This window comes from Apostichopus japonicus, chromosome 9 (genome assembly GCF_037975245.1).
Source record: "Apostichopus japonicus isolate 1M-3 chromosome 9, ASM3797524v1, whole genome shotgun sequence".
Lineage (NCBI taxonomy): Eukaryota > Metazoa > Echinodermata > Holothuroidea > Aspidochirotida > Stichopodidae > Apostichopus > Apostichopus japonicus.
In genome coordinates this window covers 6,927,750-6,948,788 of record NC_092569.1, presented here as the reverse complement: position 1 = coordinate 6,948,788, position 21,039 = coordinate 6,927,750, and the positions used below count along the sequence as shown (strand labels likewise).

Here is a 21,039-nt window from a genome sequence, read left to right as displayed (position 1 = left end):
AATTCTTGATTGAAAATTGGTAGGAATTTCATTTCCTTGATTGTAATTAATGGTATTTAATTGTTGATAGTTGTATCCATTCACAATTTTTGTGTTTTTCTTCTGATGCAGAAGGAAGCTAGATCTGTGCAGAAGAGATCAGTACAAGGTGGTCATGGCAAGTCTCTGCCCATCCAAGACAGAGGATCAGCAAAGGTATGTCAACAAGAACCAGATAATACGATGCACTGCACAACTCTTTATGACGCTTGGGGGTTATTGATACTTAAAGGCATTGAAGACTCGCCCCAAACCGCATGCTGCACTCTGAAAAAGTTAACTTTCGATTGCTTGCAAATGACGTTTTCTTCTTGTCGCTACAAAATGCAGACAGTAATGAAACGTGATACCTTGTTATCTTTTATCTAGATCTGAGATGTCCATGCTGCTATGTACACTGTGTTGTGGGTATTGACCATAGCTGTATGTATTGACTGTACACTAGTGTCTAATTACAGACGGTAGCAAGCTGTGTGTGTATTTTCTGGGATTGATGGTGGTGTCTAACACTTCTGTTACACCTCATTCCAAACTAGGTCAGATTACCGGCATTAGACGTTTCTTTGTGCGCGAGTCTTCACACCCTTTAAATACCTCTCAATACTGACAGTGTGATGATATAGCAGCAACAGAGCTCATTTACCACCCGTTGTAGCTAATCTTTCAATTAGTGTATTCTAGAAGTGGTTACAATGGTTGGGACTGTGAGAGACTTGTGTTTACAATACTTCATGTCCTGCATACAATTATCGCAAATTTGGAACCATTGTAACCAAAACCATTGTAACCCATTGTAGCCACAATCTTTACAAGAAAATCTCATTTTCTTATAACGAACCGGTGCTGTGGCCCATTGGATAAAGGCGGTGGCATTTGAAGCAATGAGGCTTAGCAATTGGGAGTTTCTGGGTTGGATACCCAGCTGGGTCATAGTGAGGTGGGTTTGTTCATCCAAGAGCAATCTATGGTTTTCCCATCTGAAATGACTTTCTAATTTGAAAAGATTCCAAAATTGGAAGCCACGCGACGAGTTGTAATCCATAAGCCCTTGCGGGCTTCTCCCACATTTGTGGTCGCTTAAGCGTCGTAAAAATAACTGCCGATTATTATTATTATTATTATTATTATATGATAAGAATTACAAGTATGAAGGTGTCTAAATTTGTCACATTGATCACATTTTGGTTGATGTTCAAGAGTTTTTTCTACCAGCTATAATAATAAGTTTCATTTGCTAGGCACGTGCCAAAAACCAACGAAATCAAGAGTACAGAGCCTTTATGAGGGAGAAGGAACTGAAAGAGAAAGAGAGGAGAGATCAGAGACGAGGTGCTTACCCTTCACCCAGGGAGCAACCAGGCAACAGTGTAAGAGACAGCAACTAATGAAACTTTAGCAGCTCAAAACAGGATGTGTAGTTGGTTTACCGCACAGAATACTTTCAGAATTAATGTCTGTTATTTAAGGAATAAATAGCTTTAGGCTGCCTGTTATTGGTGAATAAACAGTCAAGATCCTAAATATATATATATATATATATATATATATATATATATATATATATATATATATATATATATATATAATATCCATGTGTCAATAGAATAAACAGGTAGCCAGTGGAGGGAGTCTAGCTACTCTATACAACATTGGTTCAAATGTTAGAATATCCATGTGTCAATAGAATAAACAGGTAGCCAGGGGAGGGAGTCTAGCTACTCTATAAAACATTGGTTCAAAGCGTAGAATATCCATGTGTCAATAGAATAAACAGGTAGCCAGTGGAGGGAGTCTAGCTACTCTATACAACATTGGTTCAAATGTTAGAATATCCATGTGTCAATAGAATAAACAGGTAGCCAGTGGAGGGAGTCTAGCTACTCTATACAACATTGGTTCAAATGTTAGAATATCCATGTGTCAATAGAATAAACAGGTAGCCAGTGGAGGGAGTCTAGCTACTCTATACAACATTGGTTCAAATGTTAGAATATCCATGTGTCAATAGAATAAACAGGTAGCCAGTGGAGGGAGTCTAGCTACTCTATACAACATTGGTTCAAATGTTAGAATATCCATGTGTCAATAGAATAAACAGGTAGCCAGTGGAGGGAGTCTAGCTACTCTATACAACATTGGTTCAAATGTTAGAATATCCATGTGTCAATAGAATAAACAGGTAGCCAGGGGAGGGAGTCTAGCTACTCTATAAAACATTGGTTCAAATGTTAGAATATCCATGTGTCAATAGAATAAACAGGTAGCCAGTGGAGGGAGTCTAGCTACTCTATACAACATTGGTTCAAATGTTAGAATATCCATGTGTCAATAGAATAAACAGGTAGCCAGGGGAGGGAGTCTAGCTACTCTATAAAACATTGGTTCAAATGTTAGAATATCCATGTGTCAATAGAATAAACAGGTAGCCAGTGGAGGGAGTCTAGCTACTCTATAAAACATTGGTTCAAAGCGTAGAATATCCATGTGTCAATAGAATAAACAGGTAGCCAGTGGAGGGAGTCTAGCTACTCTATAAAACATTGGTTCAAAGCGTAGAATATCCATGTGTCAATAGAATAAACAGGTAGCCAGGGGAGGGAGTCTAGCTACTCTATACAAAAATGGTTCAAATGTTAGAATATCCATGTGTCAATAGAATAAACAGGTAGCCAGTGGAGGGAGTCTAGCTACTCTATACAAAAATGGTTCAAATGTTAGAATATCCATGTGTCAATAGAATAAACAGGTAGCCAGTGGAGGGAGTCTAGCTACTCTATACAAAAATGGTTCAAATGTTAGAATATCCATGTGTCAATAGAATAAACAGGTAGCCAGTGGAGGGAGTCTAGCTACTCTATACAAAAATGGTTCAAATGTTAGAATATCCATGTGTCAATAGAATAAACAGGTAGCCAGTGGAGGGAGTCTAGCTACTCTATACAACATTGGTTCAAATGTTAGAATATCCATGTGTCAATAGAATAAACAGGTAGCCAGTGGAGGGAGTCTAGCTACTCTATACAAAAATGGTTCAAATGTTAGAATATCCATGTGTCAATAGAATAAACAGGTAGCCAGTGGAGGGAGTCTAGCTACTCTATACAAAAATGGTTCAAATGTTAGAATATCCATGTGTCAATAGAATAAACAGGTAGCCAGTGGAGGGAGTCTAGCTACTCTATACAACATTGGTTCAAATGTTAGAATATCCATGTGTCAATAGAATTAACAGGTAGCCAGTGGAGGGAGTCTAGCTACTCTATACAACATTGGTTCAAATGTTAGAATATCCATGTGTCAATAGAATAAACAGGTAGCCAGTGGAGGGAGTCTAGCTACTCTATACAACATTGGTTCAAATGTTAGAATATCCATGTGTCAATAGAATAAACAGGTAGCCAGTGGAGGGAGTCTAGCTACTCTATACAACATTGGTTCAAATGTTAGAATATCCATGTGTCAATAGAATAAACAGGTAGCCAGTGGAGGGAGTCTAGCTACTCTATACAACATTGGTTCAAATGTTAGAATATCCATGTGTCAATAGAATAAACAGGTAGCCAGGGGAGGGAGTCTAGCTACTCTATACAAAAATGGTTCAAATGTTAGAATATTCATGTGTCAATAGAAGATCACTGTTAACTGCAATTACTTTCAGTCTTTTGTATATAAGAAGTGCTTTGTAAGTGTCCTTGAAACATTAAAGTAACACTGCACCATGTTGCCTAACACCAACAGAAAACAGTCACTATTCCATCACAAATTGATGTTTCTATGTGATGTGTGCAAACAAATGAAGGAAACTAATCATTTTTGAAATATAATGGATGGTCAGGATATGATCACATAACAGATATGTAAGAACGAAAGTAACAGGTAGAATGTCTTAATTATAGATAGCGTGTAAAATAATAATAATAGAATGCAAACATAAGTATTATTAATCTATCACTTAACCAATATGCAGAGAAGGAAGCAATGTCCAAGGTAAAGGAGAAAGCATTTACAACAAAAGTTTGCTATATGTAGTATGCATGTGAAACTAACTTTCACTTTTAGTGTAATTTATTATTCTCTTCATGCCCTATAGAATTATCCATAAACATTAATAGTGATAAAAAAGAAAGGTATTAATTGATGTACAGAAATGTAAATGAGAAGAAGGGGACAAAAACGAAAAGAAAAAAGTAAAACAATTGTATAACAAAATATATATATAGATTTGTGTAATTTGTAAAACAACAAATGTGGACCTTACCTATTCCATGACACAAACCTACACAGTAATCATTTGAGAGCTCTATAGTCATAAACATGCAGGGACCATTTTATCATATTTTGTATTGCTAGAACTCTCTCAATTAAAGGCTTTAAATTGTCAGCTCCTGTCCCTTTTTACTGCATTTTTGTCCATTCAAACCAATACTATATACTTACATCACCCATGTTACATGTTGCATGTCCATTGAACATACATTTTCCTTATCTTTAATAGCTACCATATGAGAAACCTACACAGAGTGTAACAGAGAACAACAGATCGTTTGATATTACACCTGTAAAGAAGGAAGCTGCCTCTCAGACTCCTCATCCACCACCAGAGTACGATGACAGTAGACCTCCTCTTCCCCCACGGAAGGGATGGGGCTCCCCCCAGCCTGGACCTGACTATGATGACTTGTTGCGGCGTAGAAAGGATGAAGAAGCTAGATACAGGTAACATGTAATTTAGAGTCTCACCTTATCAAATATGATGTGGGGTGTGGTGGTAGGGTGGTGGTGTGGTGTGGTGGAAGAATGATAACAGATGGTTGGTATATGTCAATTAGGAAAAGAACTGATTGCTTATCTATAATCAGTTTAATTTTTACACAAAAGATCAACATTTTGTACTTTGTTTTTATAAATTATTAATCTCATTAACAGAGGGCACAGGTTGGACCAAGAGTCTAATTCATGTACTGTGCAGTATACATTCTAGGATTTTACTTCCTTACAAATGAACTAAACCAAATTGAGGTTTGGTACATCTCAGATTCTTGTATTTTCTTCTGATTTGAGTGATATTTGTGCATTTATTTCTTGCAGACGGTACGGTGACCTGGATTATTACCCAGTGAGGCAGAGTTTAAAGCCATCACGGAGTGATCCCAGGCTTGATAGGTACCCTGAAGAGGTAAGGATAAGCCATCCCTGAAGAGGTCTCTTCACACTGACTTGTGAATTTGTTTCTTAAATCTCTAGTCTAGGGATAGAGCTGTGGATTATTCTAGACCACTGTCTCGTTGCTGTTATATTTGATGTGTCTTTCAAGTCTTTCAGTAGATTACTGTAAGCAGTGAATGTGGATCTCCAGCTACACCCTAACTTAATAGAGGGCGCTATCATATTGGTCCTTTCTAAATCCACTAGTTTAGATAAGCTGCAATATCTGACATCTCTGACAGATGCAAAGTACCTGCACATTCCCTTATTAACATAAAGTGTGACAAGACAAGATGTTTTTGAACTTATTTCACAACGAGCACATTGATTGAGACATGTTACAGTGAAGCTGAAGATTCCCAGTGATTATCGTTAAAGCATGGAACAGTGGAATATCTGTAAGTATCATAGCTCTGGGTGTAGTCATATCACCTGTGATAGCAGTGACAGTATCATGGCTCTGGGTGTAGTCATATCACCTGGGAGAGCAATGTCACTAGTGTTACAGTAATGTAATGTGAAGTGGAATACTGGATTATCTGTAAGTATCATTGCTCTGGGTGTAGTCATATCACCTGGGAGAGCAGTGACACCAGTGTTACAGTAATGTAATGTGAAGTAATGTATTATCACATTGCAATAAGTGGAAATAACATGTATGTAAGCTTAACTGTTCTTTCAGGCTTTAAATTTGTGTCTTTTTTTTGGTTTGTCCCAGGATGGTCGGTACAGTCGTGTCAGAGATTCAGAGGATCATGACAGGAGGTATGTCAAACTTGATTTGGAATAAGTGAATACATTAAATCAACTGATTAAAAGTATGGTATGGCATGAATGACTTCACAATAAATTGACTGCATCTTTTAATACTCTCGTGAAGTACTCTGTGGTGATTGGTTTAAGTAATGATGAATATATATCCTACTACTGTTATATCTGTTATATCTTACATTTGTGTTTATTTACCAGGAGAGTGAGGTTTACTGATCTGGAAGCTCCTGGTCAGGAGAGGACATACTATAATGACAGGTAATAACAGAACCACTCATATACACACATATATAGAATCAATGATACTTGGGTTTCTTTCTCATAGTGTATCTTATTTTATAGTTACTGAATGTCAATTATTTAAATCTGCAGTTAAATTAATTCGTTTTTAATCTATTTAATCTGTTGTTACTTTTCTGTTACTAGACCTCCATATCCTGCCACAGACAGACAGGACCCTGGTTACAGGGTGAGTGCTACTTTATACATCAAAAATCAATTTCAATTACCAACAAATTCATAATTTACCCTACCTTAATTATGTATCATTTGTTCTAAATGAACATTTTACTAAAAAGACTACAATTAAATTTGTTAAAATAATTGTAAATTTCTATCTGACAGGATCAACTGGGTGTGACTAGAAGCAGGACTCTCCCTGAATTGGAGAGGTAAGAAGATAATGTTAGAGATAAAGAAATTTGAGTAAACAGTAAGAAATGCTGTAAAATATGTTTTTGGTTAAAACTGGTTATGGCACTTTGATAGATGGAACCTAATATATGAGGAATGAAATTTCAAGCTTTAGTTGACCTGAAAAAAATGTGAAATATTCTATATTACTTCCTTTTTTTTTGCCATCTGGTATCAAGTATCAACTGCAGTAAACAGTAAGAAATTTCATAACACAGTATTTTGGTTAAACTGGTTATGGCACTTTGATAGATGAAACCTAATATATGAGAAATGAAATTTCAAGCTTAATTACCCGGAAAAATGTGGCTTATCATCCAGGTACCATCAACAAAGCTCAAATATTCTACTTTTATTACCTTTTTTTTTTTTGCCATCTGGTATGAAGTATCAACTCCAACAACTGTGATTTTCTCACAAACATGTGGCTCGGTAGCATTACATATTAAATATCTTCAAGGCAGAATTATTTTTTATTTTGATGGTATTATTATTATTAAATTTTTACAATTTTCATGCATGGTAAAAAAAAAAAAAAATCGATAAACATGACCAGAGAAGCATATTTGAAGCCTTCATGGGTAATGTATACCTGACTAATACAGTACAACTAACATCACTTCAGGGTATCAGATCTTAAAAGCAGCTTTTCTCTTAGATAGAGACTGGCATCTCTGTTTATTAATGGATGCATTAGAGGAAACTTGATCAATAACAGCTACTTTAGTAATCATTTAAGAAGGAGATGTTAGATCTTTGTCAACATGAATGTTCTCAATTTTACATTAATTACAATGAAGCCCCATTTATTTGTATTTCAATTTCCTAGATCTGCTTCAAAAGCAAATCCAAGGGCACAGTCTGCCTCAAGACTGAAACAAGAGGAAGAAGGGTTTATAATAGGTAAGAGTATAAACTTTGAGACAAATTGTTCCTGCAACACACTTCAGGTAGGGTTTATGATAGGTAAGAGATTTAAACTTCAAGACAAGGAACACACTCTTTCTCTATGGAAGTTTAAGAATTCAAAAATGATTAAACTTGGTAATAAAATATAATATTTATAAAATAAAATAAAATTTGATAATAGTGTTCTTCCTTCCAAGTTGATTGATATAATGATTTGTGACGACAGAGATGTGATACAGAGTCAAGACTCAAAGTTTGTCTGGATCAACTGTGTCAGTGTGTAACAGTGAGTGTTATTTGTGTTATAGTTTGCAAATATCATTCCTTACCTTGCCAGTTCATATCAACATTATAATAAGCAATGCTATTTATTTGAAATTGCTTAGACAATCTTTTCAGTTTGTAATTACCTTTTGAATCATGATGTTTTCTTATTTATCCCTGTCCCTCCCCCCTCACCATTCCGCTTGCCCCAAGGTGTTCAATTGCAGGCAGAATTGTCTGTTTCCTTTGCCTCTGTTGTAGCTTAATCTCCCATGAAAAATGAATATTTGGTACACAAATTTGACTTAATGAAGCACTTATGAAGACTGGAACACAAGGTTGCTAAGGCTAGAATTCCTTTTAATTGGTTTCCTAGGTAACAGGGAAACTAACAGTGCAGTTCAACGAAAGAAAGAATTGTATCGTCAAGAACTAGCCCAGCAAATACAAGAACAGAAGGAAGCCAAACAGAGGTGAGATAAATTCATAAGCCGGGATGTAAACTTTGATTGCTGTACCTTTCCACTCATCTCTTTCATTTCTTTAAGTAATATGGTAAACCACTTGTAAGGTTGGTAAACAACCAAAAGTATCAAATGTGGTTACCGAAGGGACTGTAGTCATAGTGAAAACTGTTACACAATCCATTATACACATGTAAAATGGATAAAATAAGCCACTCGCATGGGTGGTAAACACTTGTGGTAAAAAAGGGTGGTACACTATCCATGAGGTAGTCCAGTTGAATCATGGTATACAAATCCATTTTATTTCATGTCTGGACAATCTTAAAGTTCAGGTTGTCAGAAAGACTACTTTCCCCAAAATGCCACCTCTAGTATCCTCTAAAGGTACATTGTTAATGATTTGATTGTTTTCTAATGGTCGTGCTTTCTTGGTAATTACTATTGCTCAGCAGTCTGTGTACCTTTCGGTATGACATTTTACAATAAATTGATTTCAATGTTTTTAAAACAAATATTTATTATTGTCATTTTGTTCGGCACTGCATGCTTTGTTTACACCCATTCTCAGTTTTCTATAAGTACCTGTTTGTCCGTTTCACTTCACTATTCCTTTATTTGTCGCACCCCGAAACTGAATCTCAGACCTTAAAGTAGTCCCAGACTTTAGCGCCAGAAAAAGACAAAATGAACACGCTCATGATGCAAACTGTTCAAGTTAGCAACAGACAATCCAATCAAAATGAAAGATAGTATTGACAAAGAAAATGGAGACAATTTTGGTAGTAGTGTTCCTTAGCTGTGATTTTAATTTTTCTGGCAATGATCATAGCTGTTGGTGGCAGTGTTCATTGGATATGGTTTGCTTTCAAACTTTGTGTTAAAAAGGAGGGGTTAATCTGAGTGCTGTGTCCTTGGTGATGTCACCTGTAGTCTCTTAGCAACTCCTTCTGTCTTTTCTTTCTTGAACAGGGAGAAAGAAAGGTGAGCTTCTGCACTTTCTGATCATTCCTCTCTCTTCACTTTCAAACCTTCATACTAACTAAGTCACAGTATGTTCCTGTTAAGATTACCACTCTCGGTAAGTAAGAGATATCCAAACCTTCACTAGGGAATTGTATCATCAAGAAAGTATAAGAACTTTACCTTTCACTGCTGGTGACTGACTGACTGATTGTCTTGTAAATAGCTGTTTCTGCCAAAAGGCGCTTCAGCCAGCCAGGAGTGAAAGCCTGACCGGTAAATATAAGACCCCTAACATGAGAGATGGGAAAAGTTGAGAGACGTTTTGAGTGTCGCATGTCAGTGACCCTTAAATCGGAACTAAAAGATTTAATCTATTCAAGGTAGAATTATTGCTACAGTAAGCTGATATACGCTAATTATAAATCCGTTTACATTTGTGTTTATTTAAACTCTAAAAGCTATGGATGATTAGTTGTCAATGCACCAATGATATAGTGTTAAATTTGAGTCAGCTTGTTGTGTTCTAATGGAAGAGTAAAGATTAATGGATTATAAAAAGAAAAAATTGGTCCCATTTTGCTCTGTGAAGTATGGCCCTTAGTACACATGCCATGTTCCTTCATGTAGTATGGCCCATGTAGACACCATATGCCTAAACAAAGTATGGCCCATATAATAACATGTTCTTTAATGAATTATGGCCCATATAATAACATGTTCTTTAAGGAATTATGGCCCATATAATAACATGTTCTTTAAGGAATTATGGCCCGTATAATAACATGTTCTTTAATGAATTCTGGCCCATATCATAACATGTACTTTTATAATGAAGTACAGATTCCAGTATTTGATGTGTAAATAATGAACGAAGTAGCAAGATAATGTTTTCCCTTTAATTAATGGAAGTGCCTAAAAAAACAACTTTGTTTCATTTCTCATTTCTATTGGAATCTGAAAGCTATCAGTTCCAATCTGTCCTTCTACTTTTACTGTGAGGATTACATTTTGAGTAGTTTTCAAGCTACTTTAATTGATTGATGAAAGTATACATACTTCAAAGCATAGATGATTTCATTGTAAGATTGCCATTTAGTATCTCAGTTTAAAATTTCTTTACCATTCATCTTACAGGGAACGTCAAGAAGACATTCGTCTGGTATCCCAGGCTGGTCCCGAACCTAGTAGGAGTGTAAGTTCTCTCTTTTTTTAAGTTGTGAAATGACTGTTCCCCCCCCTCCTCCCTCCTCCCCAATCTCCTTTACTTTTAAGTGTACAATGTTTTGCTTGGTTTGATTGCATATAGCAAGTCTGTTTGATGTATCATTGTATTCTTCCATATACAGATACACAGAACTGTGATGAGCCTATTGATGTGTGTCATCTTTAACAATGTCCAACCATTGATAGTTTATTCTGCCTCTATCCTGTGATTTTCAGCTTGAGTTTACAAGAACAATTTGCGGGTTTTTCTCCACATATATTATCAATGATATAATATAATATGATGGGATGAATGTTTGTCTTGTGCAGGGGTGGGCAACCTTTTTGAATGAATGGGCCAGATATAAGGGGTGAAAATTTGACTGGGCCGCACCTAACCAACGACCTGCTGTTGATTTCAAACATGTGATTCTGAGGACTTTCAAGCAATAGGTGTGTTTACTTAATCTGTATTCACAAAAATATAATGTCAATACAGTGCAGTTGATAATTAATGGGGATAATAGGCCTACCTGACAGCATCATTAGTGCCAATAAATTCTAAGCAGCTAGCTCGTTTTTTGTGTAAAAAAAAAGGTTTTCTTGCGACATCACACAAGCCGCAAAAAAATCACTGGCGGACCGCATGTGGCCCGCGGGACGTAGGTCTAGTAGGTCTAGTGCAGTGGTTCCCAAACTTTTCAAGGTGGGGACCCCATTTCATGTAGCGCCAGCCGAGCGCGACCCCAAGTTTGTGTCTCCGGAATCATGAAGTTGTGCAGGCCCACATGTACCTGTAGTACAGTACTGAAGTTGTATGTGAAAACAATATAGTGAATATACAGAAGCAGGGTGGCCAGCGACAATTGAGTAAAAAACGCCAGATTCACTCAGGAAAAACGCTAGAACGGCCGCTAATAAAACCCTAAATATGAGTTTTCAGGGTGAATTTTGTAGGATTTTGACTGCGAACGTTCAAATTCGGGTAAATTTTGGGTTCCCTCAGATTTTTTTTTTATATTTTGAAACAAGCCTGCGACCCCATAAGAATTGCTTCGCGACCCCAGTTGGGGTCGCGACCCCAGGTTTGGGAAACCATGGTCTAGTGGGACTGTCAGATTTAATTTTCAAGTTTGAGGCAACCGATCACACAGTTTACCATCTTTCTTGACAGGGACGTAGAAGTGTTGCATCTTCTAAGACCCCACAGCCCAATATCCAGCCACCTGCAGCAGGTCAGGCCTACACACCGTCTTTCCTAAATCAAGCCTACAATGGTCAACCTCAGAGCCGTGCTTCTAACCAATATGCCATCAACTCTGCTGTGCCCCCTTTAAACATTCCAGTCAATGGCAATTCTCAACAACCTCAAAGGCCCCCACCAGTACAGGAACAAATTGGCAATCTTGGACTGGATGAGGCCTATGCGAAGTCAAGACCTTCCAATTTGGATCAGTAAGTGATATTTATTACCTCTGTATTGTTTTTCATTTTTTTCATTTATTGATTTTTGTTCTATCACAACATAAGTATGACATATAACATAGAAGGAGATAAGAAACAAAACTTGTGAAAGGAAGTGTACTAAAAAAAACCTACAGAACTTTACAATTAGAAAAGAGAACCAATAAAAAAAACAGAACCACCCCTTCTCCCCCTTCCCTCACCTCCCCCCTCTCCCTCCCAGTTATAATAAGTGCAACTCTTGCATCAAGTTTATATGCCACCTTTAATAGAGTGATAGTGAAGTCATGTACTAAATTGTTTATATCAATGATTTCTTAGCATTTAGAACAATTGCACCATAATATCTTACAGCTAATTCTCTTTTGCTGGCTGTCTTCCACAAATGTGAAAGTTTTCAGTTGTTGATCTGTTAAGCCAATCACAAATTCATTGGATTGTTAGTCAGTCGTATGTTTGTGTTGGTATTAGTTAGAAAGTTGTTCTTAATTATTATTGTTTACGTTACAGTGCTAAAGATACTTCATTAAAGACTTAAAATCATAAAAATATGATTTGCAATACTTACAGTTTCCATGTCAAGTTTTCGACTAGATCTTTGCATTAGCGTGCTTCAGATTTCATGTTTATTTTTGTATTGTCGTTTGTTACTATAGTAACATGTGTTTTCTCTTGCTACAGTGTTCAAGGTCTCATTCATCTTTTGTTTTCATTACTTTGTTTGCTCAACAGTTGTTTTTCAGTTTTACCAGAAGTGAAAGTAAGAACGATGACTTTAAGGATAATTAAATTTGTACTGATGTTATCATTCTTTTGTTTCACATCCGCAGACCTTTCTCTATCTATAACCCTCCTACGCTTGGTCAGCAGAACCCTGGGGATCCCTATGTGTACTACAAACTCAGAAATCCACTGGAACCAGACCCTAATTACAGTTAGTATCTATCTAACATGAATCATTTCACCAACAGTCTGGTCTTTTGTGTGTTTGATATTATTGGTCACACCAACTGTCATGTGTTAAGTTACAGTACCGCTCACGTATAACTCGCGTAGACGTATACTCTACGTTTATCTACGCGATTATACGCGATTATACGATGTTATACGTTTCTGTACGCGACTTTCTACGCGGTGTCTACGCGGCGTCTACGCCGTGTCTACGCGGCTTAAGGCTTCGCTTCAGTGCACCTGAATAGGGATTATACGCGCGTAAAGACGTACAATCTCGTATAATCTGTAAACGTAGCATATTCTCAGCCGCTTTATATAGCAGAGCTTCTATGGGTTAGAATAAACTGTGATGCAGAAAAGAGTCGGTAAACTCAACATCAAGTAATGTCTTCTAAGCCTTTCCAAAATATTCAACCACAGAGTAAGCATATACTTAAGCCGTTAAGAATAAGAGTAACAAAGAAAACAGCGCTACTAGAATACAAACGATCGATACAATCAGTGCAGGCAAACTTCAGCAAGGAAACTTTATCAATTACAATGTGCACCAGTCTGTTAATATTTATACGAGTTCCTCCCGTTGGGCATTAAATTGAATGTAGGTAACAATTAATGAGAACAAGGTAGGCCTTGGCCTATCCTACCTTTTAGCCTTCATCGAAAGTTACGCCGTATATACCTCGCAAGAAAACCACGATAACCGTTTAACGAAAAAAAAAAACAATATTTGAACTTGAAGATCTGACTTCCCCCAAAAGCAATGACAAGGTTTTGGTTAGGCCTACTATTAAAAAATATTTTCAGAAGAAAACCCTTACGATTTTTTTTCCACAAATATTGAGGCTTATGTTGTATTAGTGCTTCCTCACAATCAAGGCGCCTCCACGAATTTCGCTCCGCTTACGTAAAACTTCTATATATATATATATAACACGTGGAAAGACCCGATTTTTTACACACATAATTCCATTGACATTAGTCACGGAACATAAATTGGTCATCGACATTCGAACTTGCCCAGGTTCACTTCACCATGGGAACGAAAGAAGTTTTATCAGTCGAAATTTATGATTGGTTGCCTTTTAATAAAATGTTATCGTAAACACAAACATAAGCGACTTTGGATACTTTTCCTACTGTATATGTAGCGTTTCTATTTTGCACTCCTGGCACGATGCCAAACTAAATATTTCGAAATGCAGTGTATTGCTTTTTCCACAAGGGCCATTGCTGGTATGTTATATTGAAAGTACATAGGCCTGGCCATTCAGAAAGTGTTGAAAAATCGTGTAAGGTGGATTAATGATTTGAACAAAGTCAAAGGTGATACAACTTTGAACACAAAATTGCTGCGAAGAAATATATTGAAGTAACGTCATGTTTTGACAAAAGCATTCAATGTACAATAACTATTTACTAACCTTTTGAAACAAAAATTCAAGCAGAAGGAGTGGGGAACAGTAACACGAAATAAGAGAAATATCGACATATTGATGATAATGGCCATCGGTGTCGGGCGACAACCAACCATTCCCACTATATCTTATCCTGGTTCTAAGTGGCTTCCGTTCAACAAAAGTATCGTTTTACCTAGGCTCAAAACGTCGCACAAAATATTTTCAAAACAACGGTACACATGAAGTAATCCAATAAATCCCAGACTGATCAACGAATATAAATACGGTACACTACAGCATCGTTACTTTAATGTTTACCTCTTGCCGACACAACCGAAAATGTTTAATGTTTAATATGTAACACGGAGATACGTATTGAACTTTTTTTAAAAAATAATTTCAATGTTTTAACATGTCACTCCCGTAGCTCCTTAAAAGTTGCTAAGCTTTTTATTGATAACGCCGAACGTACCGCCATTACCAGACACACAAGGCGCCACGAAATGTAACAGTTTAAAAAGTCGGAAACATCTGAAAGTACTAGTAATATGCAAATGTTACGAACGTTTTACCCCTACGTTAAGTGTATTTTTTCTCACCGTTCAATCGTCCGGTTATTTTCCTTTTTTTATCTTCAATGGTTATCGAAGTTTGTTTTTGACAATGAGGAAATGTTATTCGCAAAATTTGAGCATATTGAGAAACAAATCCCAGGGCGTAAAATCTCACGAACATACTTGTACTTCCAGGAATCCAGGGTAAAGCTCGTTGCTGCAAAGGTTGAGCTCACACGCGCTAAGCAAGGTACCTGAGAGACTGCTTGGGCCACCCCTCCTCTCTTACGAGACGGGTTAATATAGTGTTGCACGTTTTTGGCAGTTTGCCAGGGTTGTAACAACTCCTTGTTAGGTCAGAATGGAATGCAAATTAACAGGTGTCAGGCTTGTGAGCAGAAACCAGGACATGACCTAGATTTCCAGGGTAGTCAATATTCCGCGCGCCCACCTGCAGTTGGGATATTTGGTGATCACGTTTTAGTACGCATGACATGGGAAAACGAAAACCTCAAATGAAACTTACTGTTGGAATACGTGGATTTTACTATTCTGATGTTCGGTTACAACTGGTTCTTATAATGTCAAGTTGAATGGAGCTGGTAAGCATCTTAGCGCCATTTTAAATTGTGCTCGAACACTTTTGTCAAGGCCAATCAGTCTGTGGATCCTAAATGTTTTTTATTTGGCAAACGGACATTCAAGGGAAAAAGTCATGCAATTGGAAACTGTTTTCCTACATTCTAAGAAGTATAAGTTTTTTACGTAACACCTCTTGTTTTGTTCAAAGTTTTATGTTTTAGCATAGGCCTACTCAAATCAACTGAGGGAGAACAGGATGTTCAATGAAGGTTTACATATTTTTATATGAAAGGTTCGGCGCCGTTTTGCGGCAAATTCTCTGCCTCTTTCAATACATATTTTCCAATAACACACTTCTTGCGACAAAGAATTACCATACGTTGAGTTGTTCTTTTTTTTCAAATAAAATAATGTTTCTCGTACGAAATCTGAAAAAAAAAACGGGCGGCCATTATTTTTTCTTTTCATTGCTTTAATACTAGTTCGGAATACGTGGCTTCCTTTACAAAATATTATTTAATGATAGTTTAGATTGCTTGTAATCCGAATAGACACCCGGGGATTCAGGAAAAAGGGGGCCCCTTGTGCGGGCGAAAAACATGTTTTGTTTTTAACCGGCCCTGCTTCAAGTTGTTCGGTGGAATTTTTTCTTTTCATTCCAACGAACCAACGGTAAATTAAATAAAAATTGACAAAGAAACGCTTAGTAATACTTTATTATTTCTTCAAAATGTTGACAACTATTCAAAGTAAACTAATCCTCCGTGGAACAGAACTTCTACAACTGAAAAATAAAGTCGGGGAAAGAAACACTGAATAGAAACCCAATTAACAAAAAACATTCTATGCCATCAAACACTTTACCTTCGTCCCCTTCGCTGCAAAGTGAATATCACCTCTTAAACTACGATGTAAGAAACGGCTGTTTTAAACATCTCACTAACTCTTTCGGCGACTTTAATCCCTATTCATTGAGCACAATAGCATTTCCTGCGTATAAACTCGTAGAGGGATTATACGCGGTGTCTACGCGGCCTCTACGCGGCAATTTCTTTGTCAACGAGTTTATACGCGAGTGTACGTGTTTATACGTGTTTATACGATTCTGTGCGCGTACACATGTCCAGTTATACGTGAGCGGTACTGTAGTAACCATTGTTTGTCCATGTTCCTCATTGTTTATCTGTGGTTGTCATTCATGATTCATTTTACTCGAAAATGCAATGTCAGAATGTTACAGAGCTGTTGTAGCTGGGTTGTTTCAAGGAGACTGAAATTAAAGATAATAATGAACTAATACTTGAGCTCATCATTACTGGACTGTTTACTGTAAGCTAGCAGGGTTGTCTGTCATGAATAACCAAGGTATTAAGTCATCTGTCGCAGCTATGTTGCACTGAGGGTCAAGTCTCTTCCTATACTGGTCAGTATAGTCTTTGTGTTAATAATCAAGTCTGTTAATGAACAGCCATTCAATCTCAGTACAGAGTCAGCACTGTTTGCTGTGCCGATGACTATGACAATTGGTGAGGTAGATTTCAATATTTTTGGCCCTAGTTGTCCTCTTGGGATACCCTTTACTTGCTATCAGACCCTCTTTTGGAAACTTAAATGTGTGTGAACAGCTGTCATTCTGATGTCATATTCATCCCACAATCATCTGAAGTGATCACATTTTTTTTTTCCATTTACATGTTTTGTGATCTTCAGTGTGATCCAAGCATCAATGTCATTAGTGTGAGGGACAGAGAAATGTATTTTAAGTTCAACAAGTTTGGTCTGCCATGCCTGGAAAGACACTGAACAGGGATGGATGGAGTATATAAAGTACTCCCTGCTCGCACCCCAACATACCTTATCACTATTAAATCACCTAGAACAGGGATGGATGGAGTATATAAAGCACTCCCTGCTCACACCCCAACATTCCTTATCACTATTACATCACCTGTAAGACTGAAGTTAGAAATTCAGTCCAATGACATTGAACAACCTAAACAGACTGCCATGTGACCCTGTATTCCTTTACTTGCCCTGTCTCAGGGTGTTGCTGTAAAACAACTCATTAACATAATTATATGCAGATTACATTAATAGCTTAATCTTCTTGCCTTTCTTGATTGCTAACTTTGGAAACATTTAGGTGAGGTCAACACTGCTAAAACTTGGATCAAATCAATGAGTTCTTCTCTCAATAAAGCTGGTGGTAATTATGATATAGGTTATTTTGGTTTGCATCACTTGGAAGTTTGATGCAGAATTTGATCTGGTAATATGTTGTATCGAACAGACTTCTCCTTAGTTCTTACATACTGTTCAGGGGTAAATCCCACTCACGCACATGTTGTATTACATGTGCTGGGAAATGTGACATCCTGTTCAGGGGTATATCTCACTCACGCACATCTCGTAACATGTTCTAGGAAATGTGACATCCTGTTCAGGGGTATATCCCACTCACGCACATTGTGTAACATGTTCTAGGAAATGTGACATCCTGTTTACGCAAGTGCGACATTAGTTTGTTATGTGCCTGGGTGTTGTAGTTTTCACAATCTTTTTTTATCACCCTTACTGGGCGAAACTTCATCACATGGAATATGATGCAGACATATGTGAGAAACTTGTGTTAAGCAGAGGTGACGAATGATACATGGATTGGGGATTAAAGTGAACCCCCAAGAAATGTTCTCAACATATTATGTCCTTTGTTAGGAATTTAGAAATTGTACAAAAACCTCTAGAATAAGACCACCTCTTTTCTTGGTCAAGAATGTGATTTGAATTTCACAAAGATTGTTCTGAACTTTTGATCCTGTTCTGAAGGCAAAATGAATCTATGTGAAGGTGATGACATGTGTGTGTGTGTTTATTTGTGCATACATGTGATGCCTTGGCTAGTAAACATATATTTCAAAAAGCACTTGAATTGTTTAATTTCATGTGTATGTACTTCCATTGAAGTGAGTGCACAAACCCTATTGTCTTTTAAGTAATAATGACAATAATCAGCAGTTATTTTTACGACGCTTAAGCGACCACAACTGTGGGAGAAACCCTAAGGGCTTATGGATTACAACTTACATGTCAGGTGGCTTCCAATTCAACAGTTTAACTCAAATTTAGAATCTTTTCAATTTAGAAAGTCATTTCATATAGGAAAACAGTAGATTGCTCTTGGATGAAATACCCACCTCACTATGACCCGGCCGGGTATCAAACCCGGAACCCCCTGATTGCTAAGCCTTGTTGCTTCAAATGCCACCGCATTTATCCACCCGGCCGCACAGCACCGATATGGTGGTCAATGTTCAAAACTATTTAAGCATGATAACTAGCTATGTAAAGCCTGGATGGTCTGTGTAGGTCCACCTTGGTGCATAAAATAATTTAATAAATAAAATAAACATAAAATTTAATAATTTAATAAAAAACAAATTTCATGGAGGTCAAAGGTTAAAATTAAGATCAACATAGGTCAAAGTCCTTTTGGTTTTTGTAAAGGTCAAACATGATTTGATGTGAACAGAGCTCAAAAACTTTGTAAACATAATAACTCACATGAGTGCAAAAATCTTGCTGATCAGCAATGGGTAACACATGAATATTTTATCTGCAATGCTACATTAAATATTCTTTTCATGACACATGGCAAGGAATCACTAAGCTAGTTATCTTTCTGGGTTTGGTTGCAGTTTTAAAGCACATTATTTCTGCCCTATCACTCAGTGCACCTCACACAGTCTTAATACCTAATGAAACAACTATATAGTATAGATATCTGATCTTTCCTCAGTATATACTGCAAGCTTTTCCTCTTCACACAATTGTTGAGGTTTGGAAATATGATCTCTCCTCAGTATATACTGTAAGCTTTTCCTGTGTTGAGTTATCGGACAGTATGCTTTGGTCAAGAATAAGTATTTATTTGTTAGGATACCAGTGCATTTAATTGATTATTACCCATTGTTGACATCCCTCACAGCTTTCCAAACGTGAGTTGGTCTGTAAAAGTCTGTAAGCTAAATGGACATACCCTGACTTATAAGATTTAAATCTAATGGAAATAGAGTTGAGGTGACCATGATGTCATGATTGATAGCAACCTCAAAGACGGGGGTACAATGGTTGGGATAAAAAATGATTTTCATTTCAAGGAAGTTCATCTGCAAAATCCATTATAGTTTGCAATTAAGCATGATATGTAGGTATAAATAATACTAGTTACAATTCTGAACCATAGACTAATTTTGTACTTAGAGGGAAGGCTCACTGGGTGACTAATGTAAATAACAGCTACATATTGTTGTTGCTTACTAACTGCACATTAATAGTGTTCATTGAGAACTCTCTACTACTAGCACGTTAGCAGCTAAGTGGAATTCTGTCAGTTTCATTGACACTGCTGTGTTAACACGATTGCTGTTGCTGTGGACTTAAAAGACTTGATTTTCCTCGCAATGACGACAAGATTTAATTTCAGGAGTCCTCAGCGGAAAGGACGGAGATGTATTTGCTGGTGAGTGAGCCTATCACACAACACTATTGACCTTAACAGGGTCGGGGGGGGGGGGGTAGAATGATATGTTATTTCTGTTTAGTTTAAGCATTACTTAATAATCCACAGGTTTATGCAATAGGTTTACTGCCTTTGACGAGTGTGGCATATTCATAGGTCACTGATACAGTAGCTTAATGCATTGTTGCAAACTTACATTCATTATATGTTTAGAATTTACTGTTTAGCCTTTGAATGTTGTTAGGAAAATTAAAAAAACAGGATTGTCCATGGACTGACTGTAACGGACAGGTGTATGTTCTTATGCTTAGGATATATCCTAATATTGTTTATGTATCCAAGGCCTAATAAGTATGGCTTAATTCCATCTAAAATATTATGATAACTTCAACATTAATTTCAACTGCTGTAGAGGCAGCTGTAAAATAGATAAAGAGTTTGTTAAACAAACAACAACTTCTTCTGACCTGACTGAAAATTATTATTTGGTCTGGTAATGAATTATCATTTGCATCGGCCGTGAACTTGCTAATATTGCATAGAGAAAATACATGATTACATGTAAAGCCACGATATTCGTCATGGTTACTTACTTTCAATCAACAAACATGAGAATATGTACATTAATATTGACATCATTTATATCTTCAGTGACCTCGAGACCAAACAAGCTGAATAGTAAGTATCATCTGTATTAGTTTTGTTTCAGACTCGCTACCTATTAAAACTCCTCCTAGTGTGAGTACAGAGCAAGCTTTCATATTCCATCACCTGGGCTGCTCAAACTTTCAAATATACTCCTCTACCCACCCCACCCCTTCCCCCATCTAAGTGTTACATTATTACTCTTACACCAGACTGTACTTACATATCGTCTTGACATTGTACTCCAAAGCCAAGATATGCAGTTTAATGTGAGCTACAAGTAGCGCAATCATTGCCTTCTCCTTCCCGCACACCCTCCCAAGCCTTCCCACACCCTTCTCCCACACCCTCCCCACACCCTCTCCACCCTTCTCCACACCCTGCTCCCACACCCTCCCCACCTTTTGCAC

General features: G+C 37.1%; 2 protein-coding genes across 2 annotated transcripts in view; one reads left to right on the top strand and one right to left on the bottom strand.

Moving 5' to 3' along the window:
- Positions 1–21,039, top strand: part of LOC139972904 (uncharacterized) — an 84,316-nt gene that overhangs the window by 10,963 nt on the left and 52,314 nt on the right. Inside the window, exons 5-21 of the mRNA XM_071979215.1 lie at positions 112–195; positions 1,278–1,406; positions 4,535–4,755; positions 5,128–5,215; positions 5,963–6,009; positions 6,214–6,273; positions 6,442–6,484; positions 6,640–6,686; positions 7,538–7,611; positions 8,258–8,354; positions 9,318–9,329; positions 10,446–10,503; positions 11,689–11,969; positions 12,809–12,912; positions 17,609–17,671; positions 19,949–19,984; positions 20,636–20,662. Coding sequence (XP_071835316.1) covers positions 112–195; positions 1,278–1,406; positions 4,535–4,755; positions 5,128–5,215; positions 5,963–6,009; positions 6,214–6,273; positions 6,442–6,484; positions 6,640–6,686; positions 7,538–7,611; positions 8,258–8,354; positions 9,318–9,329; positions 10,446–10,503; positions 11,689–11,969; positions 12,809–12,912; positions 17,609–17,671; positions 19,949–19,984; positions 20,636–20,662 — 1,471 coding nt within the window. The remainder of the gene's footprint in view (positions 1–111; positions 196–1,277; positions 1,407–4,534; positions 4,756–5,127; positions 5,216–5,962; positions 6,010–6,213; positions 6,274–6,441; positions 6,485–6,639; positions 6,687–7,537; positions 7,612–8,257; positions 8,355–9,317; positions 9,330–10,445; positions 10,504–11,688; positions 11,970–12,808; positions 12,913–17,608; positions 17,672–19,948; positions 19,985–20,635; positions 20,663–21,039) is intronic.
- Positions 1–21,039, bottom strand: part of LOC139972909 (uncharacterized) — an 87,769-nt gene that overhangs the window by 57,833 nt on the left and 8,897 nt on the right. The gene's annotated exons all lie outside the window — the stretch shown is intronic.